Source organism: Diceros bicornis, chromosome 7 (genome assembly GCF_020826845.1).
Source record: "Diceros bicornis minor isolate mBicDic1 chromosome 7, mDicBic1.mat.cur, whole genome shotgun sequence".
NCBI lineage: Eukaryota > Metazoa > Chordata > Mammalia > Perissodactyla > Rhinocerotidae > Diceros > Diceros bicornis.
In genome coordinates, this window is record NC_080746.1 from 33,824,722 (window position 1) to 33,852,176 (window position 27,455).

Consider the following 27,455-nt stretch of genomic DNA (forward strand, 5'->3'; position numbering starts at 1 on the left):
GTTCAAAATCATTAACTATCAGGGAAATGCAAATCAAAACTACAATGAGATATCACCTCACGCCCGTCAGAATGGCTATAATTAACACGACAGGAAACAACATGTGTTGGAGAGGATGTGGAGAGAAGGGAACTCTCATACACTGCTGGTGGGAGTGCAAACTGGTGCAGCCACTATGGAAAACAGTATGGAGATTCCTCAAAAAATCAAAGACAGAACTACCATATGATCCAGCTATTCCACTGCTGGAATTCTTTATTTCTACTGCTTTTATCAAAAGCCCCTTTTGACAGAACTCCATCCTTTTTTCCAGAGTAATCGAAACCCTAAACTGTAGCAGGGCACACAGCTGCCAAAAATAAGGAGTACATTTCTCAGTCTCCTAGCAATAAGATGTGTCCATCTGGCTAAGTTTTGGTCAATGAATATGAGCAGAGGTATTGGGGGCAGCTTCCAGAAGCCTTCCAAAAATACCTGGTACTCTTCGTTATTCAACCTTTCTTCCCACAAGGGGAAGAACACGGTCTGAACGAACTTGTGCTGCAGAATGCCCTCTCTGCTCACTTCCTCTGCCCTTCCTTCCTTGACTTTCGACCTTAGGTTAATCTCTTATAAAAACAGTTGGGCTTTTATGAGAATAGTTCCAGGAAAAAAGTTATTACTGCAGGTATTTCTGTCTAAGGTCTAATTTTCACAAGCGGATTGAAGGGCTCCCCAGGATACAGATGAGAGAGAAAGAGAAGGAGAGAGTCAGAGAGAAAGAGAGACATTGATTTTGATTGACTGACTTAGCCCAACATGTTAATGCAGAGGGGGTTGAGAAATCCTGGACTAGACTATAACTAACAATGTACTTCCCACATAAAAAAGGCTCGATGTGTAACTGCTGAATGAATGAAATATAATCAGCCAATTCTGTAAACGCTGTCAAATAGTCACAACTATCCTCTGGATTTTATCACTACTTGTACAGTCATGTGTTGCTTAACGATGGGGATACATTCTGAGAAATGCATTATTAGGAGATTTCATCATTGTGTGATCAGAGAGTGTACTTACACAAACCTAGATGGTATAGCCTACTGCACACTAGGCTACATGGTACTAATATTATGGGACCACCATCATATATGTGGTCCATCATTGACTGAAACGTCATCATGTGACACACACGTTGGACACTTAACCACTCTGGGGCCACGGTCATCCTATGTGTCATATAAGAGAGTTGGACTCAATGACTTCAGCTTAAACATTCTGGAAGCAAGTAGAGTATAAAGAAGTAGTTGATTACTTAAAAGTACAAACTTGGTTATTTTTCTGGCACTGCTCTACATGAGCTTTTCCTAGGTACACTCACCACGAAAAATATTTCGGATGGATGGCCACTGGTGGTAAGGCCTTGCGAGCTAGCAAACAACCCCTGCTACAACAAGATAAATATCACCAGTTAGGAGGCAGGAATTTTGTAAGAAATATCTACTCTTGCACTTTCAGCTAGTACTACCTTAGCTGCTCCTTTGTCTTATTTAGTTTGGGGTTTTAGGTTCCAACGACAAAATCCCATTCTCAAAATTTCACATTAACTGATCAGAACAATGAAAAGCTTAAAGGAAGGAGAGAAAGTGCTCAAGGTTGCTGGCATTGAAAATTGTCATCCTGGTAGTTAAATGGGGAGGCTGGGTGGTACTGCTACTACTTGGCTATGTTTAAGCCACATGACTTAAGCCACAAACCTAAGAACAAATCTCAATTTTCATTCACACAAATACACTTTATTATTTTTTATTTTACCCTACCATGGTATTTTCAGCATTCAGTGCTGTTTGTGCCTGAAGTTTAAATAGCCACATATCACTGTTGCTTTACAATCAAGAATTCTCTTTGTTATATCATGTAAACATGAGAACACTTGTGAAATGCAGTCTGTGCAGTCTAGAGTCACTATCTTGCCTCTTGTGCAATTACCAACGTTACCATTCCTACCTCGATTCCTACTGAAGTCTAGACTATGTTTATAATCATGCCAACTAAGCGAGGGCCGGTCACACCTAACCCTACTAAACTGAAATACCCTGAAGAACTATTTGGCAGAATACATTTATAGACACTTCTTCATAACGTAAGAGCAGTAGTGTGGATGACTGAGAAATCTCCTTTATTTTCACTGGAATACAATTGTTCTAAAATTCAAAATCCTTACTCTCAAACAATGCTTAATTCTTTTTTATATTATCAAAGAATACCAGAGAGAAACCAAATAGACTTCAGCTAGTAAAATGTGGGCTTAACTCCTAGGCATGGAGAGATTCACTATTTCTTAAGAAATAGTTAACAAATGTTTTTTGGTTTTTTTATTTTATTTTTTGTGAGGAAGATTAGCCCTGAGCTAACATCCGATGCCAAACCTCCTCTTTTTCTGAGGAAGATTGGCCCTGCCCATGCGTGCCCACCTTCTACTTTATATGGCACGCCACCACAGCATGGCTTGACAAGCGTGTGTCGGTCTGTGCCTGGGATGTAAACCTGTGAACCCCGGGCCACCAAAGCAGAGCAAGTGAACTTAACCGCTACGCCACTGGGCCGGCCCCTTAACAAGTGTTTTTAATGATGATCTTAATCCAATTGAGACTTAACCAACCAAGCTGTGAAAATGAACAATGGAGAGACACTAAAACAAATTTTCCCATAAAGTGTATATACTGCTTGACTTAAGAAATAGGGTTATTCTGGGCCGGCCCCGTGGCTTAGTGGTTAAGTGTGCGCACTCCGCTACTGGCGGCCTGGGTTCGGATCCCAGAGACGCACCGACACACCGCTTGTCCAGCCATGCTGAGGCCGCATCCCACATACAGCAACTAGAAGGATGTGCAGCTATGACATACAACTATGTACTGGGGGTTCGGGGGAAAAAAAGGAGGAGGATTGGCAATAGATGTTAGCTCAGAGCCGGTCTTCCTCAGCAAAAAGAGGAGGATTAGCATGGATGTTAGCTCAGGGCTGATCTTCCTCACACAAAAATAAATAGATAAAAAAAGAAATAGGGTTATTCTTTACTAGGGAATTTACCAAATAGAATTAGCAAAAATAATTCTTAAAAGCTTGGTTCTGTGGTCACAAAAAATTCGATTATTACTAATAATTTGTATTATTCTTTCTTCTAACTATTAACACATCAATCAATATAATTAGGTATTACGATTTTCATAGATTTAAATAAAACTCCAAAGACATTGATTTCTCAAGGAAGTTAAATTTTATACTAAAGGATATATTAAGTTTCTTTCAGTTAATTAAAAGAGTAGCCATCTGTGCTGTTTGTCAATTATTTGTGATTCTAAGTTTTCCCTCATCTTAATTCTTATTTATGGTCTTTAGTTCATTCACTGTGGTCATTTCAAATAAGTGAGAAGGAAGGTTTTAGCCCAACTTAATCTATTTTGTACATTATTACCAATACTTCTAAAGTTAATCAGAAAGTTCATTTTCACGTAAAGGCTGAGAATAAGGGTTATCTATTTGTTCCTTCCTATAGTCCAAATATTCTCTGTCCATATTGTTAAGTCCAACTTGAACCAGAGGCTAAGAACATCTGAATAAAATTAATTTACAGTAACATAAAGGTGAAATTTAAAACCTTGAGACTCAAAAGCCCTAGTTCAATCCCATAAAGACACACACAAACACACACCCCTAAATGTTTCTCTAAAGAGTAGCGTTGGTTGAATAAGGATTCTGTCATTTCTCATAAAATGATCCCTCAACTCTCCACGGAAATCATGTTATTCAAATGCTCCTGGCATTCTGATGAACACACGATGAGCACCAGGTGGGAAATCCGAAGTGAAGGAAATAACTTACAAGTTCCTTTAGTTCCTGGTAAAATCCAAGAATGTCACATGGTGACCACCTGCTCTCCTTCTCCAGTTGAGAAAATAGCAGAAGGAAATGGACTAAATCTGAGATATTCAGGTTAGTCATAGGGAAGAATTTTTAGACTACTTAGTATACCTGACTGGGCTGGTAGACATGAGGTAATAACAATGAACAAACATGACCAAGTGAGCCAGGGATCTTCTCACTGAGAGCTCTGTCACAGGGTTTATATGGAAAAACCAGAAATAAAATGTGTTTTTGTTTTATAGGCAGACAGAAATCAATAGCTAACTAGACAGTACTTGGGAATTAGAGTTACTGACTAGAAATATGACATTTTAAAACTTTTCTAGAAGCAGCAATAAGGCCTTCTTCATGAATGTCATTTTCTTCGTTTGGTTCTAGACAGATATCATATACAATCAGTTCCATTTGTATTTATAAGGATGGCTTTTTAACATACTTTCTAAACATAGGCCTAACACACCAGATTTTACAGTGTAAATTAGAGATAAGCCTACAGCACCACTTTCTGAGAACTTGAATCAATTAGTACAACACAACCGATTAAGCAGTAAATAGAATATTCAAGAAGCAGACTGCTATTGGTTATAAATTCATACAGATCAGGAGCTACCAGTCAAAGTATGTTTTCAGAACAACAGACTATTCCCAGGACACAGCTAGCCTGCCCCAACAGTGCCAGTTCCAAAATACATAAGGTGAAAGGCATATCTTTCAGGTACTTTTATTGTTGCGACTTGTCCGGTTCCACACGTATTACACAGGGCTTTTGGTTCAGGGCGTTTTACTATACGTATTTTTTTCTTTAGCGCTCTTCTCTGGGGATGATCTAAGAAAGGCTACCCTTCCCCACAAACACCCTGATTTATTCATTCAATGAATACTGAGCACTCAGGACACTAAGGCATGGACACGCACAAGACATATTGCCTATGCTCGAGGCCCTTATAGTCTAGTGGGGGAAAGAGACAAAGCAAAACATAAACATAATAAAATGCATTAGTCACACAAAAGTGACCAGCGCATGTAAATCAAGACATGAGCCAGGACCAAAAATTATTAGACTTCAATGTGCTAAAAGGCAATTGGGAGATAAATTATGGTTGCCAAAGAATAACATTTCTGTACATTCTGAAAAGTTTTAGACCACAGACCCTATACTTTATGTTTACATCATTCAGAGATTTTCACTCAGAGGGAGCTTGAGGGACAGAGAAAGACCAGATTTATTTTAAGGGCGATCTCTCCAGTAGCAAAATGAAGGAAACATTTGAGAGGGGAGGTACAGGCAAGAAATAATTGGGGCCTGAATTAAGAAAAAACAGGAATAAGTACCAAGGGGAGGATTCAGGAAATCTTTCATGATTTGGTAACTGTAAGACATGAGTAGTGACAGTAGGCAGAAGGATGACAAAGCTAGAAAAAACAGGAACATTTTTACGCTTATTCTAAGAACTAAGATAGGGAAACCTGCCATTCTTTCAGACTCCTCCCTTTCCCTAACTATCCACATCCATAGGTCCTACTTATGATTTTTGCCTCCAAAATGTATTTTAAAAATCTCCACTTTTATATTTCGAAATCATTGCAATAATTTAGGGATATGACGTGTCCCAGCTAAACTACTGATTAACACCTACCTGGTCTTCCTGTAGGCGTTCTCCCTTCTCCCTATTCATTATCCATATTTTAGTTAGAAAGACCCTTCTTCCCCTTGCTAACTCGCACTCATCCATCGAGACTCACCTCAGGCATCACCTTTCATAGACTGAACTTCCACAGTAGGTCAAGTGCTCTCGGGTGTCCCCAAAGCACTTTGTACCTATGTATACCTCTACTCAGCACTTATCATGACATACACGTAAACCATCTGTCTCTATGTCACCCATCAATAGTTGCTGACTTTGAGTTATTTCCTATGACTTACTCATCTTTGTATGTCCAGGACTAAGAAAAATGTCTACCTGCCATGTAGAAGGTTAATAAATGTTTTTAGACCTAATGATCTAAAGACTATATATAAATAGGAGCCACTGAGGGCAAGAGGAAGGAGAGACAAGGACAGGAAAATATAAGGAACTTGCTATGGGCTACACAGATTTGGCTCCTGATTCTTCTGTGAATAAAAGTCCTATGAAACACTTGCTTGGAACTAAAATAAAGCCATATTTTTCATAATATTTCCTTTTTTGGAGGTTTAGAGTTGTGATACTGAGATTTATAATAAGAAATATATATTTGGTTTTCATCCCTATTTCTGGCACGAAGCTCCTAAAACCCTTGGTATTTCCTAAGTGGTAAGAATGATAAATATATTTGGATATTCATAACAAACCCCTTTCAACCATACCTGAGTTTATGTTAACAAGGTGACATTTGCAAAGCCCCTAAGGATGAGGCTGGTTGCCAGTGGAGCCGACCATGTGATTAAGGGGTTGGAACTTTCAGTCCCATCCCCTCTATCCCCACTCCCACCTCCAGGGAGGGAAGAGGGGCTGGAGATTGAATTCAGTCACCAATGGCCAATCATTTAATCAATCATGCCTATGTAATGAAGCCTCTATAAAACCCCACAAGGATGGGATATGGAGAACTTCTGGGTTGATGAACACGTAGAAGTGCTGGGAGAGCATGGAAGCTGTGTACCTCCTTCCCACATATTTGCCTTATGCATCCCTTCCATTTGGTTGTTCCTGAGTCCCTTTTATAATAAACTGGTAATCTAACAAGTAAAATGTTTGAGTTCTGTAAGCTGCTCTAACAAATTAATCAAACCAAAGAAGGGGGTCGCAGAAACTCCCGACCTATAGCTAGTCAGTCAGGAGCAGAGATGACAATATGGACTTCTGATTGGCATCTGAAGCAGGGCAGGGGTGGCGGCACAGACATACAAAACTGAACCCTTAACCTGTGGGATATGACGCTATTCTCCAGATATAGTGTCAGAATTAATTGCTGGGTGGTGTGGAAAAAATACACACATGTCAGAAGAGTACTATCTCTTCTCATCTGTCTCACATGCCTCAGAAGAATCAGCTACCTGATTCACCCAGAAAATAACCTAAAAGCCAGGAATTACGTGTGGAGAATGGACAGCATCTCACCACTCATCTATCTTGTTTGCCTTGAGATGCTGAGCTCCTTCTCACTGTCAACCACAACATCCCCCAGGGAGAGAACTTTTGTGATATCATGACATGGCTGTGAAACAGCTGCAGCCCCCAAGACTTGGAGCTCTTCCTCAAAAAACACAGTGCAGTCCACTCATCATCCCCAGAACACTTCTAGATATTTGATTATTTTAGCGAGTATCCTTGATTACAGAGCATCCCATTCTTCAGCCATGAGGTTTATGTGAGAATAAAATCCACCTAAAATTAATAAGCCAGGAGTCGTTGCCAGAGGCACAGAGCACAGGTTAGTTCAAGCGACATTTTAACCAAATTTTTATTTTAAAAACATTGGCCTGCTTCATTAAGAAAATAATATACTGCTTAAAAATAGTAAGTTATATCTACACCATATAATGTAATAGATTATGAACACAGCCTTTAGGGATAGTCATATAGTCTGATTCCAAATCCTGATTCCACCATTTAGCATCTGTGGGATCCTTAACAGGCTGTTTTATTTCTCAATGGAAATAACAATAGTTCTACCTAATGATGTCCTTAAAAGGATTAAATGAGGTAATCTCTTGTAAATTACTGATTTTAAAAGGTAAATTACCTGGAATAAGTTATTTTAAGCCTTTTTATGATAAAAAGAGGAAATTGGTTCCTTTTGGTCAATAGAATCATTTTAAATGTCATGAAACGAATGGTAATTTACTTTTCTCCACATGGGCTTAAAATATATCTTAGTAACTGACCCAAGAATTTTAGAGCTAGGTGGAAAAAGAATATACACACCAACACATACACATCTCCCCGTACACATCTCTGCATCCCCCACTTTGTTTTAAGTCAACTATTCCATTCTTTCCCATGCAATGCTTTACAAAACTCCACTTTTCTCTAAAATAAAAGTCTAAATTCTCAATTTCAAGGCAGTTTACAAGGAACAAAATTATCATTTAGCGACAAGCATTTCTTCAGGGCCTGGGGATATATGTCAAGCTAAATTATGGAAATGTATTAAAAATGGAATGGCTGTTTCTCATGGCAGTCAAAGATACTGAAGCTCTAAATGATGTTTAAGGAATTAAGCCCCATGGCCAAATGTACCTTCTTATCTGAAATGCTCACATTTCTCTTTGTATTTACCCTTTTCACCGTGAGGAAGGATCTACTACACTGAAAACAGCCTTAAAAAAGCACACAATTTTTAAATAAGATACAGAGCTTGAGAAGGTAACAAAGAGCATTTTATAAACCACCTTGCTTTTGATGGCTTCTCCAGAAATCAGGACGGGATAGAGACAGATGTGATGCAGGGAAGCAAGGCCTAGGCCCACTCAGAGGGGCATTCTCGAGCTAGAATCATCTGTTAGAACTGCCCTGTAGTGAACTTAAAGGGCTGTGCCTTTTTCCCCCTGCCACTATCAACCACTGGACGTGGGCCACCTGGATGACGGCCTGTCCTAGGAGGCAGGAGCAAGCTGAGAAGAAGTTGAAGCTGCAGGCTGGCTGCTGACTGCTGCTCTCCCATGGCAGGCGCAGCAAGTCCTCCCCGGAGGGCGGCTCTGGGTAGCGTGTCTCCGTGTCCATCACTTAACTTCACACAAGTCTATTGCATCATAGTTCACATCTCGGTCAGATGAAGGCTTCAAATGGAAAAGTTAAGATTACCATTTAAGAACCACAAACATTTTTGAGCTGGAAAGACCTAGAGCAATTATCTAACCTTCTCATTTCAAAAGGTAGAAAATAAAGATGAAAGGGTTCAAGGAGTTTAGATGGACAGTAGGAGAGGAGTCTGATATCTGATGGGATAAACCTCTGATGGGATATCTTGAGGAACAGCATTAGACTCCATCAGTTCTACATGAGCCTGAAGAGGCGAAGCTATAGAGAACCAAAGCTGAACTTCCTATGAGCCTGGACTGAACAGTTCAAGGGCAAAGACAGTCTCTTACTCATCAATGCATGGCCAGTACTCAGCACAGTAACGGGTCCACAATAGGGGTGAAACGTTCAATAAGAACTTCCACACAAAGCTGTGAACAGATGAACTAGATGGCCTCAGAAGTAGTTTCTCCCTCACTGGCCTAAGTAGAAGACAGGGTGACTACTAAGTGGAGGGATTATAGAGGGCTTTAAGTATTAGACCAAAAGGTCTCCTAATTTCTAATAAGTGCTTTTCTTTTCAACTACCCAATTTAGGAAAGCAAAGAGATTACTTTCATTTTAAATCAAGGATGCTCAACACAAAGTCTAAACCTAATTCAACGTTCTACCCAGTATAATTTATTTATTCTCAAAGAGGTTAAACCATTATTGCAATCTTGCAAATATTTATAGTCTTATAGTTAATTCAGCCTTAGGTGGGTCAGCTAGGAAAGAGATGCACTGATGAATACTCACTTCTTGAGATTAACTTGCACGTATAATGCATCAATTATTGCAATAATATGTAACCAAACAGTAACACGGGCTTCATTGTGCTAAGTAAAATTAGTCCAGCTACAAAAGCAAATTCTTGGTGATTATCATAAAAATTAGAAGGAATAAGGACCTACTTCCACGAGTCTAGAGATAATTTCTAAATCAAGGAACAGCAAAAGGGAGGATCTTTCTAAATAACTAAAAATGCACAAAATTAAGCAATCAAAGACCCCAGAGTTTCAAGAAAACTAAGAGATCATTTAGTTCAACTCTATAAAGACATGTATTGTTCCATATTCCCTACAGATGAATAGCCAGCCTCTGCAGGAACTTTTCTTCCTCAATGTTTTTCAAGGAAGTCTGTTCCCCGTAGTGATGCTTTTTAGGTTAAAACAACAAACAAAAATGCTTGTTTTGAAAAAGGACAAGCTGGAAATAGGTTCTTTATAATGGAAAGGATTAATAATTAACAATTGGATAATACTTCAGATTTCACAAAACATTTCACATTAGAAATTTCATTTGATTCTCTCAAAATACAAAGAGATGGCTATTAACTGTATCTTTTGATACTGACTTGCCCAAGGTCACTCAACTATAAAGTCTTATAATGGAAAATGCAGACCTCAGACTTTTAAGGATCTGAGCACATACAGGCAATGCCACCCATTGAAAAAGGTAAAGCTCAACTTGTCCTCCTGGCTTTAAACTTACTCCATTGAGAACTATTTAATTCACAATGCTATTAGAGAGAAACAGTGCACTTATTTTTCCAAAGCACCTACTTAGTTCTTTTTGTAGAAATTTGAAAAATATTTACATTTTGTAATTTGAACTATGTCTACATACATGTATAATTTCATTTTGGTTCCAGTCATCTTATTCTATTTAAAAATATTTTTATTAATTTTTACAGTTGCACTTATGATGTACAACATAATTATGAAAATCTAATCTGAAATTGGCAATTGAAGTTTTTAGACAATAAGCTTTTTGTTTTATTTCTTAACATTGACCCAAATATTTACATATAATAAGCCAACAACAAAATGTATTAAGGAAGTTAATAGAAATGTAGTTTTGCAAAAAAAAAAAAAGTCACTTTTTACGAATTGGACTTCAGAGCCAATTTAAAATTTGAATACACACAGGCTCAAAAGCAAATAAAGGGTTTTTTTTTAATATGGAGGGTAGGACAAGAGCATCTGATATTCCACTGAAAATAATGGGATTATTTAAACTGATTCCATGATAAATGGAATTTGACTCTTTCTTCGTACAAGTTTGAAGGCAAGAGGGCAAGTGCTATTTGTTGACACTAAAGATTCTGTAAGATTCTACAGGGAATCAACTCAGTAGTAAGACATAACCAATATACGTAGCTCCCTAAACTTTGTGGCTCCAATCGAGTTGATGAAATCACAGGGCCCGATCTTTGGACTGCTTAACCTGATCTGCCCCGATGCCCTGTCAGGCCTACAGGGAAAATGGCTGCTGCCTTCTTTTCTCAAGCTAGGATGACAGGGCACAGCAGAGGAACATGGGCTTTGGAGTGGATCAGAATCCACATCCTAACTCCAATATTTAATAAATTGTGCCTCACCTATCTATGACCAAACCAGTCCATCTTTGAGTACTGCCAGATCTAATCTGGCAACTGGTTATGTGCCACATACTTGGTGAGGAAGGAAAAGTATTCTGAGGTAAGCCATTCCTGCACACACATCTCTGGCTCACGGTCAGGGAGGAGCAGGTAGGGAGAACTGGCTGCATTTGAATCTGCAATGATACTTACCCAAATGACACACAATCCAAAAATTTCCTATTTTTCACTGCCATATGGCCACCCAGGCTCTCGTATCTACTTTGACATGTTCAAGATTCACTGCTTTTAGCATTCTTTCTGGGGTGGGGCCTTGCAGAAGAATTTAGCTCTGTTTGTACCATAAGAAAACTCCACATCTCTCCTGAATCCAGAAATTGCTTCATCTGATTATTAGTTCTCTCGAGGAGAGTGCCTAGGAAGGATTTGGAAATATTCTGCAATAAGAACAGTAAATTTCACTAAAGTCAAGTCATAATGGGAAAAAAATCGAGAGAGGTAGGACAGGAGGACAGATCTGAATTAAACAGAGGATAAGCGCTACAGCTCTGTTTCGTTTCACCAATGACATTTTCATTTTTGTGACTTCATCATCAAGTGATTCCATTTGGGCTTCCATTTAACATTTTTGTACCAATTTGCTAGCTAGTATTAAAGGATTCCTTTCAATGTCTTTTGAGTTTATAGGATTGTTTATGAAAATGAATTCCTAGCTTCTAAACGTTGGCCCCCGGAAAATAAATACGACCAAGTACAAGAAAAAATGCTACGCCAAAGCTTCGGATTGGATTTTGTGACATTTAGAGTAAAAGGACTTATGTGGCTTCTTTTAAACCACCACCAACAACAAAACTTTACTGCTTTTAAAACAAGTTTTAAGTTTTAATTACTATTATTGTTATAAATTTTGCTGAAACAATAACTTGAACGATTTATAGTAACTAAAGAAAACCAACAGAATCCAATCCCAGGTTGGTAGGTTTTATGTTATAATCAAAAGACTACACATTATATCCTATAATGAAGGTATAATAGAAAGACCACACATAATGGCATAACCACATAGTAAGCACAAGTGAATAAAATGAAAGGGGGAGTGCAGGAGTGGAAATACCCACTGAGTTCTCATTATGCTTAAGGTAACACTAATCACGAGATGAACTTTAAAGACGAAAACCATGCACAAATTGTTAGCATAAGTGTTAAACTACTAGCATCAAGATGTTCAGTACTGTCCACATATGATGAACTACCCTGGATATTATCTTCTAAAAATATACTGCAATCTAAGAACCACACTCACCTCTAGCGTTATCCATGTGCCCCATAAAGACTCACAGCGAGTCCTACCTTCCTTCTTTTAGACCCCAATGACTAGGCCTGTCCCTTTTTCTGGTCTTAAGTAAGATTTTTATTAACAGTCTTCTCTATGTAGTTTCCCAAATCAAGCATCCAGTCCCTTCGGTCTTCAGAATTTTGCTATTAATGAGCAAACAGACATATCAATACCAACATTTACACTGTGTTGCTCTGTGCCAGGCACTGGGGATTATCAAAATGAATAAAGAATCTGTCTTCCAGGAGCTCAGTCAAGAGATGAAGATGGGCATGCAGAAAGATAAATTATAGCCCAGCTCAGAGGCTGTATGCTGAGTGGGATGAGGGTTGAGTGACTGCTAAAGCCCACAGTGCCCAGGCTAAGAGGTGGTCTTGTAATTTGAACTCAAAAGACTTTTGTTTTAAATTTTAATCCTTTTGCCAAATGACTTTCTCACCTGAAAACCATAACAAGGACAGAGAGAAAATGGTAAAAGAGGAAGGAGACCCAAACAACGCATAGAGTAGAAAAGCTAGAAAAGAGGAGGAAGAGGCGATCATCAACAGGTAATAAAGGCAGGGAGGGAAAAGCTCCTACAGTGGCAGGAGGAGAGAAATTAATACCAACCAGAATTCACCAGCTCAAAGCCTGTATGAATATAAGTGGCAAGGTAGATGATGTAAATTGGGGAACGGAGGGTGACAGATGGGAATCAGACAGAAAGGAATGGTGATACCAAATTGCTATCCTCTGCCCCAGGAAGAAACCCACAGCAACACTGATGAGCACTTATTATCTTTACCAAAACAAAACAGAATGTCCTTCTCTGAAGGAGTTTACAATTACAATCCAGTCAGAGAAGATGGTGGTAAGGGCAGAGAAGTTCTCATATGTGCAGAATTGACAGACAGTTAAGAACAGAGAGGAAAAAATAATGCTCTCATAGATCTCTCTTGGGTCACGCCTCTGAAATCATTCAACTACTTCAAAACCCAGGGATAATCCCCAACATAGAGAGGACTACACCCGTCATCAGAGCTGTGGATCCCAAGGAAATGATTCAGGTCAGTGCTTTTCAAACTTTATTATGTATTTGAATCAATCAGAGATCTTGTTAAAACGAAGATACTAATTCGATAAGTCTGGGGTGGGACCAAAGATTCCGCATTTCTAATAAGCTCCTAGTTGATACTGCTGGACTTCATTTTGAATGATAAAGATATATAGAGAACTCTTTCTCTCCTGCTACCACATGGAAAATTGATGACAGGAACACAGACGATCAGCCAGGTTATATAAATATAATCCAAAAGGAGACAGTTGAAAGTGAGGCCAAGGAAAAGCTGGAATTAGTCCACCGCTGGAACAGAATGAATGGGAAATTGACATTTATTAAGTATCAGTTTTGGACTAGGCACCTTAATGCACATATACTAACTTTCACAAATCCTGGGAAGAATAGGTATCACCTTTTACTGTCACAAAAGTTAAGGCACTGTTCTAACGTCAAGATCACACATGGCAGAGCCAGGCGTCAATCCAAGGCCTATCTGACTCACTCAAAAGCCTGTGCTTTTTCCTCTAAAACAAATGACTCTCTGAAAAGCCAAACTTCAGGAGGACTCTCTGAAAAGCCAAACCTGAGACAAGAATATCAAGGAGAAGCCATGAGAAGTTGCAGCCTTTCTTTTCTAAACATGAAGTGCTACATGGTAATTAAAGGAAATGTAATTCACAGATTTCATCCTAAAATTCTAATGTATAGAGTAAACTTATATGAACATACAGTAAACTAAAGTAAAGCCAAAAAGTAAACACAGATTTGCTTCTCAAAGGGGTCTTGTTCTTCAAGGCATAAATTAAAACCAAAATTCCCCAAAGACTAAGAACAGGGAACAAAATGATACACCAGAAAATACACATGGAAAATTTTTAGTGTCAATGCATTTGAGCTTTAATTTTCAATTAAATTAATTTCAATTCTTTCAGATTTGATTTAGCCCATGGCACATCAAGAAAAACTAAACAAATACCATTTAACACTCTAATACTAATGGATAAAAAATACAAAAATTTGGCTTAAAGAGACAATACATCTCACAATGAGCTCACCAGCATTACCAGCTGGGACCAGTTAACCACATTTACCAAATAAGGCAAGTTTTTTCAATGCTTGAAATCTTTCTCCAATGAGCTCACTTCACTTCTCACTGGGTTCTACAGTAATTGCAGAGGTCATCTCCCCAACTCAGAGTCAGTAAATCATCAGGCTCTCAATGCAAACGTGGGCTGCAGGGTCTCTGGAGAGCATTCAGTTTGGCTTCATACTATTACTGACTGTACATAGACAAGAAAGATGTAAAATCTACTCTAAAAGCAGAACAGTAAGAAGCTGTCTTAAGCAAAACCTATTAATAAATAAGTCAGGGAGAGCTATTTATTATTGTGAACAAAAATGGCAGACCTTACCTTATTTCTCTCAATATATTTGTCCAGTTGCAAACACACTTCTTGCTATCTAGCGCTGAGTCTATACAAACAAATCCACAATTTTCAGTAATTTTGGTTAACAAATGAGTCATCTGCACAATCTCCAAAAAAAACCAAAATAATATTTTTTCATTTTTAATTGGCTGCTTTTGTATAGTGTAGAAACAATGCACATGGACAAAAGAAAGTTAAATCTATGATGAGATTTACTACATTCTTACTTAAAATAACATTGCTGGGAGGAGGGTCGTCCACCATATTTAGCAGTTCAGGTTGCAATTTGAAACCTAAACAAAAGCATGTGACTGTAGAGTGAAGTGGTTTTTACTTGGCCTTCTCTTAAATAAAATACATTCTACTTCAGAGGTAAAAAGGATTCTTCATCATCATCTTCTAAATTGCTTGTGTGCCAAACCATAACCCTAAACTGAGAATGTATATTTGGCTTCAAAGGTAAAAGATTTCCATGAAGATAAATATACTTCAAAGAAAGCTTTTGGTGTTTCTGTTACAAATATGACTTTTAGCTGCTAATCTGTGGAAAGTCACACCCAAGTTTATCTTAGTATAAATTCTGTGGTTAGGAAGCCAAATCATCCTACTCACGTTATTAAGTCTGTGACATCAGAGAAGGTCCCGTTTGCATGAAGACCTCAAGATTGTAGAGGTGAAAAGTGAAATTTGCTTCAGGCCTTAGACCAGGGATTGCAAAAAAAATATTTTATACTTTGCGGGCCACATGGTCTCCGACACCCACCCAACTCTGCTGTTGTGAGGTGAGAGCTATCATAGAAAACACAAACAAATCGGCAACGCTGTGTTCTAATGAAACTTTATTTATGGGCACTGAAATCTGAATTTCACATAATTTTCTTATGTCATATTCTTCTTCTTTTAATTCTTTTAAAGCATTTAAAAAGGTAAAAGCCATTCATAGTTCATGGGCCACACAAAAGCAGACAGAGCCAGATTTGGCCTGCAGTTTGCCAATTCCTGCCTTAAAACATAGAAATTAACATTCTCGACTTTCTAGAACAAAGGACACCCTTAAACTGCAGAGTGGAAAATTCATTCTGAGGTAGAAAATGGAGGCTCTGGGTCCTTTACAGAGATAGTTGTTCTGAGCTGGTGCTGGTGCATAAGAATTGTGAAGACTATCACACAGGATGGTGGGTTCACTATGTCCTGGGCCATCTTTTTGGGGGGAACTTGGCAACAGCTGCATTCACAGATGGGGAGATAAGGCCCTCCTGCCCAGAGAGAAGGACAGAAACAAGTTTTAATAAGGAAAGATGTGGTAGGCTGGAAAACTATACTGACATAAAGAAAAGCATTACAATGGCGGGAGCTGCTGAATCAAAGCAGAGAGTGAGAAAGGCTGTGCCCTAAGGAAACTAGAGGGCTCATCCTTGAACTCCACGGAAAAGATCTGAATTCCAGAGGTTTGTAATTCTCTGGAGGGTATTCAATGGGAGCTTGGAGTCAAAAACCTTTGTGATCTAACACAGGCCTGAGGTTGTCCGCTCTTGCTCTCCTGCTGGTGTGGTTTACTAGTTACCAAGTCTTGTGTGGCCAGCAGGTACACAGAAATGACTGACTGGATCCCCTGATGGTAGAACAAAATTTATCATGAACATTTTAATGCAAATATTGATGAATTATTGGCTGGTAGCTGGTCTCTATTAGTACTGTGAAAGGCTGGAGTCAGAAACTATCTTCTTGAAATACAAATTCAAGACTCAACTGCCCACATGAGTATAGTGTCGCGGTTAGGAACATGTCCTTAGAGCCAAAATGTCTGGGTTCAATCCCTGCTTTATAATTTACTAGCTGCCTAATCCTGGGCAAATGACAGTACTCTTTCTGTGGCTCAGTCTACTCACTGGTAAGAAAAGGGCGAAAATAATAGATCCTATTTCATAGGGTTCTTGTGAAGATTAAATAAATATATATGAGCTGCCTAGAATACTGTCTGACATATATGATCTATATCTATTATATCCTGATCATCATTATCATGATTATTATTAACAAAAAAACTCCTTGGGGCAGCACAAAACTTGCCATTATTCTGCCCCAGCTGAATATTTCCTGCCTCATTTCTCACTAATTTGCCTTCACCTTCTATTTACATACACACACTAACCTATGGCCCAATATTTATTCATACTCTGGGTTATGACATACTGGTGGGTTACAAAATCAGTTTCATGGATTATAACCAGCATTTGTTTTAATGAAATACATTAGAATAGAATACAACTGAAAATACCAGATTACATCACATAGTAACAGAAGTATGTTAGCACATATACTCAAATGTATTTCTTACTGTGGTTTAGGAAGGAAAAAAAAAAAGGCTACAAGGAATAGTTCTAATCACACCAGAATATATCAAGATTCTAAGTCATATCACAAAATTTTTACACCACCACGACTCTTCCCTTTTGCCTGCAATGCTGTTTTCCCTTACACTGACTGGAAAATTTCTGCTAGCCTTTAAATTATACCTGCTGATGACAAAACTTCACACAAGTCTTTGCCAGCCTCCCCCGGTTAAGCAGAATGAATTGTTTCTTCCATTGTGCTTATACAATACTATGGGCATATTTCAGATCTACCACTAATCCCATTCTATCATAATTATCTGTTTCCCTGGGGCTTCCTCTGCTGTACCAGGAGCTCCATGAAGGCAAGCACCATATTTTATTTTTGCTTCCCCAAGACTTAGCACCATGCCGGGTACAAAACAGATCACTGTCCAGTTGAATGGTTTTTATATTAATGACTTAAGATGGATGATGGCATGCTAATCAAATTTCTAATGACTCAGAGCTGGGAAAGGAGGATGAGGTAGTAGAGAACCTGCCAATATATTAAATGATAAAATCTAGAGGCCAAAAGATCTCATTACTTTGGAATGAAGTAACTGAAACATAGTAAAAGTCTCACCATCAAATCCAAAAAGTCTACTAGACATGCATGGAATCAAAGAGCTCTACCTTAAGAGCTGCTGAGATTTTATTTTGATTCGAACAAACAACATGACAAGAACGGTGACAAGATAAATAATTTTATTGGTCAATATTGATGGTTTTTTTTAATGTTGTAGTAACCAGACACTCTTTGGGGCTTTATGTTCATTTTTCACTGCTAAATTTTAACAAGAACACTAAAAAATTGAAACTGTTTGTAGAAAACAAGGTTTGGTCAATTGAAACAATGTCATATTAAGAATAATAAAATGTAACAGGGATGTTCAGCAAATGCAGTCACTTCCTGACAAATACTGACCATGGCAACTTTGACACTGAGTACTCAATACATTTTTTTTGCTGTACTACACATGAAAATTTTCTGTATTTCAGAGATAACAAAAGGTTTTAGTTAATTTTATATGTGAAATAGCTGAAGTTCTTCATAATTTAATTTTTAAAGCTATAGCAGTTTCCTAAATATTTAACTCACTGATTCATCATCTATATAATACACATTGAAGTAACTGGAAACCCTGTAAAGTTTTAATTTCAATTTGATACACATAAAATATAGCTGAGGGCAACAGGAACAGTCCAATAAAACACCATTAAAATTTGAATGCTGGCATTTGAAACCTCAAAGAATAGGTTATATGGTGCAAAAATTAGTATTCTATAAAAGTTATTTGGAAATTCCTTCATCTTTTTTCTTCTTCCTAGATCACCCTGATAACACACAAAAAATATCAGAGTGTGTTATCTCAACAAACAAGCAGCAATTACAGTATAGAATTAAACACAGGATGGCTTAACTCACTGATGGTAGTCATTTTATCATTTTATTTGATGATGGTTAACCTCAGATGGGTACCTACAACCCACCAAACCCACCTATTCCTGATGCTTGAAACGTACTCCTGTTTGTATCTGCAACTTGCTCTGAATTCTAAAATGTAAATATGAAATAAAATGTTTCCGATTTTATTGTGTTCTTGTTTGACTTGTCCACAAAAGTCAATGAGAAGTCTCTCAAGTATTTCAAAATATTTCTAATCATTTAAGTTTGAAAAAAAGAAATCACTGATAGCTTTCCAATCACTTCAAGGACCACTGGAAAGGCAGTGATCCTGAACAAAGAAGGTGTAAGTAAAAATACCAATGTGTATAGCAATGGCTATACTATGGCAAAGTGGGTATCATGAAATGCATCTAGAAGCAAAAACTCTCATGTAGCAAATTCTTCTGCCATAGGGCAGCCAGTAGATGTGGTAGAGGAAAGAATGTATCTACAAATAAAAACATCACTCCTGAACCAAGGAAACCACCTTGTTTTTTAGAAGATAAAAGGTTCACAGGGGAAATCTGCTCTGTGGAGATGCTCCAAGTGGAGCTTCTGAAGAACTCCTCACTGTTGTCCCTATTGAAAGCAACAGACCTAGAAAATTTTCATTAGTTAAATGGAATTTCTCCCTCCACCAGGTTCACTTTAAGTAATTGGATTTGCTACAAAGAAGGCTTCATTACAAGGAAACAAGCTTGATTCTCAGGCAAGAGGCTGGCCACTGAAGAATGAAAATAATTTTATTGTACAGCACAGTATCACACTCAAGATTTCTCAATATCAATTTCAACACGTACACTAAAATTTTAAAAACGTATATATTTGACCTAAAAAATTAGCACAAGGATCTTTTGTAAAAATACAATTTGTGGGGAAGTTTAAAATGTTTCCTATCAGTCTTCTGATAAGAATAATTGGGAGGGAAAATAGTGATTATCTTATCTACAATTTATTATCATCAAATGATGACATATGAGCTTATCCTCCTATCGGAGCACATAGTAGCCACTTAACAAATTTATAATAATCTATATATGTTTGTAAACACACATACATATTTAACATATAATGATGTAATAAATATAAATTGACTTGAATTGTTCAGCAAAGTGGCTTTTGTGTTATGTCCCTATCCAGAACCCCAACTACGGGAGGCTCAGCTTTTCCAATGACTCGCAAGCTCTGAAATGTACATGAAAACATGATATCTCAGCAATTTTTGAAACACATAGAGACACTGAATGGCACCACCTGTCAAGTACAGAGACTACTACTGACTCACTGTCTCCAGAGGATGTGATCTGGTTTGCTTTCCTCGTGGTGGCAATGGGGTCAATTAGGGCTGACACTCACCTCACAAGGATGTTGTAAGGATGGTGAAAACACACTTTAAACTACAAAACACACTATTCCCATAATGGAGGCAGGTATGGTATGGTGCCAAAATTACTGAACTAGTTATCAGAAGGCTTGGATTTGAGTCCTAGTTGGCGAGACGTGCACCTCTGGTTGTTGGCAAAGCCACTTGATTTTTCTAGGTCTCAGGTTTGTCATCTGACAAATGATGATACTTCCTACTTTGTAAGACTGTTATAAGTAATAGTGCTCCATAAACTGTACAGTCTTATTAATTGTAAGTAATGTCCATCTAAGGCTCTCTTGCTTGGGACCCCTATGAACCACACTTTATCAACAGTCAACAATCAACATGGATTTGTCTCTGTCCATGAAACAAAATAAGGCAAACTAAACTACATGAACAACGACCTTATTTTTACTGCAAAACTTTGATTAATACTGACAGAAAGTATATAATAGCAATAATTATTATAAAATAAGAGCAATTAATATCTTAGTCCTTACTGTGTGGAAGAAATTATGCTAAGCAATTTATATGAAATGTCACATTATGCTATCATATCAATCCTATGGAGATGGTTTTACTATTTTCTCCACTTTTCAGATGGGGAAACTAAGGCTTAAAAGGTAATTAACTTATCCAAGTTCACATTTCCTATAAGTATTAGGTGCTAGGTTTTGATCTCGTTTGTATTACTCTAAAGAACTTGCTGTTACAAAATTATAAGATACTAACCTTGCTCTCCAAATGAGCTAACCAGCCAATTTTCCTTCTTTAAGAATAAAGGAAAGGAATTAATATTTCTTAGGCATCAAACACGTGGTGGCACTACTAAAGAACTCTATAGGCTCTATCTCGTTTCTGTTTAAAACCTGACTCAACTCTTTACTAGTTATCTGACCTCAGCCCATTTGCTTAACTTCTCTGCACCTCAGTTTCTTCATCTATAAAATGACAGATGACGTTTATTTAAACTCATTGGAAAATGAGTTTAACAGTTTTTTTGTCTAATATGCTAGTTGTGAGGATTAAATGAGTTTACATGTCAAATGCTTAGGGCAGTACTTGGGTAACTACTACAAAGGGTAACTATTATTGTTAAAAAAGATGATCAAATAACAAAAAAATAATTCTGCAACCCCATATTACATAATAGGTTCTACTGACAGAAGGTATAATAAAGGGAATTAAAAGTAGTTTCAAAACAATTATCAAACAGTTTATAATTTGCTCAGAGAATTCAGCCCTAGAGAACATCTGTCCAGGAGACAGAGACTCAGCTCAGCGGCCAACAGCAGCACGTGAAAAACCAATCCTGACCATTCTCTGTGGGACTTAATTGACAATCGGAGGAAAAGTAAGGCGGTCTACTACCAATCCATACTCTGGCCCTATAAGGCACATTCTTTGGATTGTTCCCATTATGAGTCCAACGCATTATCCATTCAATTAGATGAATAACTCAGTCAAGTGGCAAAAACTTGACAATTTGGAATAAGAAAAGCATCTGTAATCCTTCTAGATTCTCTAAGCCATTTGTATATTTGAGATAACAAACTAGACTGCAGTCATTTTTCACTTTGAAGAAAATCTAAGGCTATAACAGGAATTAATCGTGACAATCTCCATTGATTTTTTTTAGATACTACACACTAAAATAATTGCATGTGCAAGGCATGTTTAAAAATAATAAATGTTCAGAGACAGAACCAAACTCTACGGACAGAACAAAGGGACAAGAATTACCGGGTCCCATTACAGTCTTCAACATGAAATCAATGTAATGAAAATCAAGTTCTATTTTGAAATAACTAATATTACACTGTTTATTTTTCTATTAAAACCATAGAAGGATGTTCATATGATTTCTATTAAGGTCTAATTAAAAATGAAAACCAGTCTTGAAAAACATTTCCCATAGAAATGAAAATGTACCTTTTTTTTCCTGTGAGGAAGATCAGCCCTGTGCTAACATCTGCTAATCCTCCTTTTTTTTTTTTTTTTTTTTTTTGCTGAGGAAGACTGGCCTTGGGCTAACATCCGTGCCCATCTTCCTCCACTTTATATGGGATGCCGCCACAGCATGGCTTGACAAGTCGTGCGTTGGTGCATGCCCGGGTCCGAACCTGCGAGGTCCAGGCCCCCGCAGCAGAGCGCGTGCACTTAACGGCTTACGCCACCGGGCCAGCCCCGAAAATGTATCTTTTAATTTTTACAGACAGTATTTCTCAAGTCTCTTATCTCTAAAGAAACAAGTCAGTGGTAAGTGCCTACTACATGCTGAGGTAATTTTAAAAGTCAAAGGAAATATATTAATTAGGCTTGATTCAAAGTGGGCAAGTTTGGGCATATTTAAAATATTTTTATAGTTAAGATATATTTCACACTAAATTATCTGTTTGCTAAAGGTAAAGAAAAAATATTTCACAAAAGAGCATTCTAAACAGCAGCATGGAGGAGCTGAAAGACTGCTGGTCTGAGGAACTGAGTCCCAGAACTCGCTGTGCCAACTTGCTGTTCAGATTGCTTATGTGCAGAAAATGAGCCCTTTGCCTCTCGAAAATCAGTTCCATCTCTTAAAATATGTAACAGTATGGTATATATATATGTTTATACACACACACATATTTCTCCATAATATATTTGTCTTTGATTAGGAGCTCTGATATGGAGTTCTACCTATATTTCGGAGTCAGCTAATTTACGTAGGAACAAGTGTGGAAAGTGCAGATACAACTCACAACTGATTGTCTCTGGGGTCAAGGAGATTTCCAATGAAATCAATGAAATATAGCTGTCAATTTACACAAAAAGTATAAAAAGTCGTCTTGCTCTAAAATAATGCTGCTCTAGATATATCCATATTGTGGAAATTCTAGTTGGCATTAATCATTCTGAATACCTACTTTCCACTCACTTCTAGAATTTAAATCGTCAGTGTATCAGGAGAAGAATTAAAGAAATCAAACACTCAGTTCTACACTCTGACACATGTAAAATGTCAGGTTTGTAATACAATGCCATTCTGCGTATACCATCAGACTACGAATCTTTAAATAAATACATTCTCGACAACTGTCTACAGATAATTTTAGCTATTCAAAAAGCAGGAACCATCGCCTCTGTCCTTCAGTTCAACCACCCCATCATTAATCTTTTCTAACGCCTCTCACAGATGCACGGTGCTTTTTTCCCACAACTCTAACTCAACTCAGGGCCTCACTTTCCACAGTAAAGTATCAGGTGTCTCAAAGCTCCATAGAACACAGTACAAAGGAAATGTTTGTGGTCCATGGACTTTATCCACTTCAGTTGAATAGGATCATCTGGTTGTGAGGAGACAGCCACTTTGACTCAGCATTTTCCACTTGGACCAAGCTGAGGAGGTCACTGACTGCAGTGGAAGATTCTACTTTTAACTGACACTCTTGCCTTCCAGCTGGCTCATCAGCCTGAACACACCTGTGGGAAACCTCCACTGTCAAGACTGAAGAGCGACAAAGTGTCATTTGTAGAATTAACTTTATCTATCAAGTAAGAAAATACTTAAGTAAAATGGAGTAAAGCAGTAGAAAACAAACACCTCCAAGTACTTTTATTCCTACCAAGATGTTTCCGCAATACCAAAAGAAATTGACCTATATGTACATTTCAGAAGAGAATGCCTGTTTTTTATTCACCTTACTAAACAAGGATTACTTAGCAGCTTACAATCAATCTACTACTAAGAGCATCAGGCAGATAGAATGCACAGAATCACCACCAAAAAAAGGCCAAGTGCAATAATCTTTATGTTCAAGATTTCATTTGAATTCATTTAACCACACGTTTAACCTCCTAATGAGTAGGCGAAGGCATGGTACACTGTTGTGTGCTCTCAGTTGATCTGTCCAGCAACTGAGATATTAAGAAAATAAAATAAAATCGGTGTAATCGCTCACTCTACTGCAACTGTAGCTAACCTAAACCTTCAAATAAGAATAATCCATACACAAGTAAAATTTACTATTTCAGATGGGCCAGAACACCTGGAATATCCTGTACTAGAGAAAGAATTTTTCACAAAGTTCTTTTACAAAAATATCATTGATGAAGTGAAATATTGTAAATCAAGGCTCTGAAGTTAAAATGGCTTGATTCCAGATCCATGGTCTGACTTTCCAGCTCTGTGATCTGGTGCAAGTCACCTCATTTCCTCATTATAAAGCAGGTGTAACACCTGTACTCACCTCACAGGTTGCTTGTGAGGATTTAATTAGGTCACAGATGTCACAGCTCAATGAAAACTCTACAATATATATGTCAATAAAGAACAGCTATTATTATTCTTGAACAGACTCTTCCTCGCTTGGGGAACGACATTCTTATTTTCTTCCTTCTGCCCCTTCCTTCTAAGCCTCCTTAACTGTCTTGTTTTTCTCTCTCCAAACATCAAATGGTGAGAGTTCTCAGATTATATAGGACCCAGGTCCTCTCCTCACTCTATTCTTTCTCAGGGGGGATCTAATCTACCCCCATGATTTTAATTACCACCTGGAGTACGACAATTCCCAAATGTATATTTCTAATTCAGATCTGAATGCACACTTGCCAACTCAACATCTCCACTTGGCTGTCTCAGATGAAGCTCAAGTTCATTCATTACATCTAAAAGCCAAACTCATCATCTTTGCCCTCCAAACATAAACTTTGCCTATCTCAGTAAGTGGCTTGAAAAACCACCCAATTATGCAACCCAGAACCCTGGGAGTCCTCCCTGAAACGTCCTGTTCCTCACTTCCCAGTATGTAACCCATTTCCTACCCTTTCCATTTTACCTCTGAAATACCTCCCTTTGTCTCTACAGCCACTATTGCCTTCCGAATCTAAAGCCACTATCCTATAGCTGGCAAACTGGTTTTCCCACCAACAATCTTGTCTCCTCCAATCCATGCATGACAGGCAACTAGGGGGATATTTAAAAATGCAAATATAATATCACTCCTCTACCTACAACGTTTTTTTGGCTTATCAGTATTCTTAGAAAAAGAAGCAAAATACTATGAATCATTAATAGAGCTGTGCATATGTCCTCCATCCCCATGGTCCTCTATACTCCAAACACATTGGATATTTTTCCTCTAAAATGCCAGGTTCTTTCCTCCTTCAAGGCTTTTATTCGTACCCATTCTGTTCCCTCTTCAGGAATGTATGGCAAGTTCTTCCCTTCCCACCGCTGTAACCCCATTTCTAGCTATTTCTTTCTCATCATTTAGTTCTCTGCTTAACCAATACTTCCTCCAGATGGCGTTTTCTGGTTCTCAGGACAAGGTCAGTTCCATTAATTATACTCTCACAAAGCACCCTGCACTTTTGCATCACAATCCTCAGTGCATTTGTAATTACTCTGGTGTCTGTTTTCCACAAAAGATAGTAAGGGACACAGTGCAGGGAGCATGTCTATCTTGTTTACAATTGTATCCCTTTATCTTATCAAACACCATGTTTGTCACAAGTGGTCCAACCACGATATTGATAAATGTTTGTTGAATTAATTAACACAAAAATGGTTCTGGTTTAGTCCTTGTCTTGATAATTGCTCATAATTGGTGGAGAAATGCACAGAAATCTGTAATTCAAGGCAGACTGTGATAGCTTTTTACAGGAAATAAGCATATGGACTACTTGATTCTATGAGAAGGAAAAAATCAGTTCTGGAAAGGGAACAGATATATGAGGAGAAGGCCTATATAAAGGTTTCTTTCTGGTCCTGGGATATGAAATAAGCCATGGAGAGCTGACAAGACTTCAACAAGTGAAGGGTAAGAAATATTCCAGGAGAGGGAAAAATTTGGGCAAAGCCATGGATAGAGTCAGGGTATATAGAGAGACTCGCGAAAAGACAACATGCCCAGTGACGGAGGTATACTGAAATGTAGCAAATGGACACGTTGTGGAAAGCTTTCATTATCAGGATTAAACTGTCTCTCAAGGAGAACCATTGAAAGATTCATCAAAGAATGAAAATTAAAGATGGCAAAAATTTGTTAACAGAGTAGGATGGAGGTGTGGAGACCAACTAGTAGGCTATTTCAATATTTCAGACAGAAGGAAAGGAGCAAAAGAGGAGAAATAATTCTGCAGTAGAATGGACAGCACTGCTTGACTGGGGAAGTGGTATGTCATTGACAAAATGGAAAATCAAAACAGAGAAAGGATGGGGAAGGATGAGAGACGATGAATTCTGTTTTGGAAACTCTAAATTTTACGTCTTTACATGATGTTGAGCAGATAGGTAAAATGTGGATCTAAGAAAGAGGATGCAAGAAAGTTTCAGAAATTATTAGGTTCAGGGAAATTTTAACCAGTTCATAATCAATTAAACATTAATGCAAAGGTTTAACAAATATGTCTAAAGTTTTTCCAAAAACACATTTTTATTAATAATGAAAAAAATTTAAAAAAAATAATAAAAGTTCTTTTATAATTACTGCCAGAATTTTCAATATATTCTGTGCCTAATTTTTATTTTATATAGGTGTTAAGAAGAAAGCTCCTCATAATTTTACCATAATTCCACCCTCTTCAAAATAGTTAATTTCCTAAAATTTGGGGGATGGGAGGAACTCAGTTACAACATGCTTTCTCTCTCTTCAGTAGAAGAATATCATCTTTTATGTTTAAAAGAATTCCAGTCTTTGCAACAGGCTCTGTGCAAAAGTTAAAAATGACGTACAGAATTTTTAAAAGGTCATTCTAATTTCAAAAATGATAATATCTGAAATTGTCATCTTTAATTATCAGGGGAATATCTGAAGAATAATAAAATGTAACACTTACTTTTGCTGCACCTATCTGTTCTTTGCGAAATTTCTCAAGTGGCGCAATTAATACATCATTAGCATTTTGAATCTGAAATTAAAAATGCAAATACATTAAATTCTGTATAATTTCATGCAAACAATATTGAAAAAAGACAGTTCCTTTATTCAACTTATTTAAATAAACAGCTTTTGTTCTCTTGTTTGTTTCTATAAATGAAATAAAAATACCTCGCATCCTGTATAGTCTTTTTCTACTTTATAATTAAGTTGTTTTCACAAATTATTTCACTCAATCCAAACAATAATGTGAAAACAAGTACACATGGTGAGATCTTAGTATGAATATTTAAATTTCACATTCTAAGATTTAACTAAGAAATAGTACATCAAATATTAAATTTACAAATACCTTTAATTACACTGGTTTAATGTAGTCAGTTCAAGCATCATTTTAAAATTGAACCATAAGCACTTCCATTTTGCCCCCAGAATGTTTTAATTCTACAGCTGCAAAATAAAATAAGGTTTCATTTTTTTTCTCTATTTAATTAGATTCCTTACACTCGGGATTTGCCTAAATGTTCTCATAATATCCAGCCCTGCTAAAATAGTATCT

The 27,455-nt window shown here is 37.5% G+C and overlaps 1 protein-coding gene across 3 annotated transcripts in view; it reads right to left on the reverse strand.

The window, feature by feature from the left end:
• The window catches only part of ARHGAP42 (Rho GTPase activating protein 42), a 258,913-nt gene that overhangs the window by 89,724 nt on the left and 141,734 nt on the right, over positions 1-27,455 (reverse strand). For all 3 annotated transcript variants that reach the window (XM_058545356.1, XM_058545358.1, XM_058545357.1), the window contains exon 4: positions 26,856-26,927. In XM_058545356.1, coding sequence (XP_058401339.1) covers positions 26,856-26,927 — 72 coding nt within the window. The remainder of the gene's footprint in view (positions 1-26,855; positions 26,928-27,455) is intronic.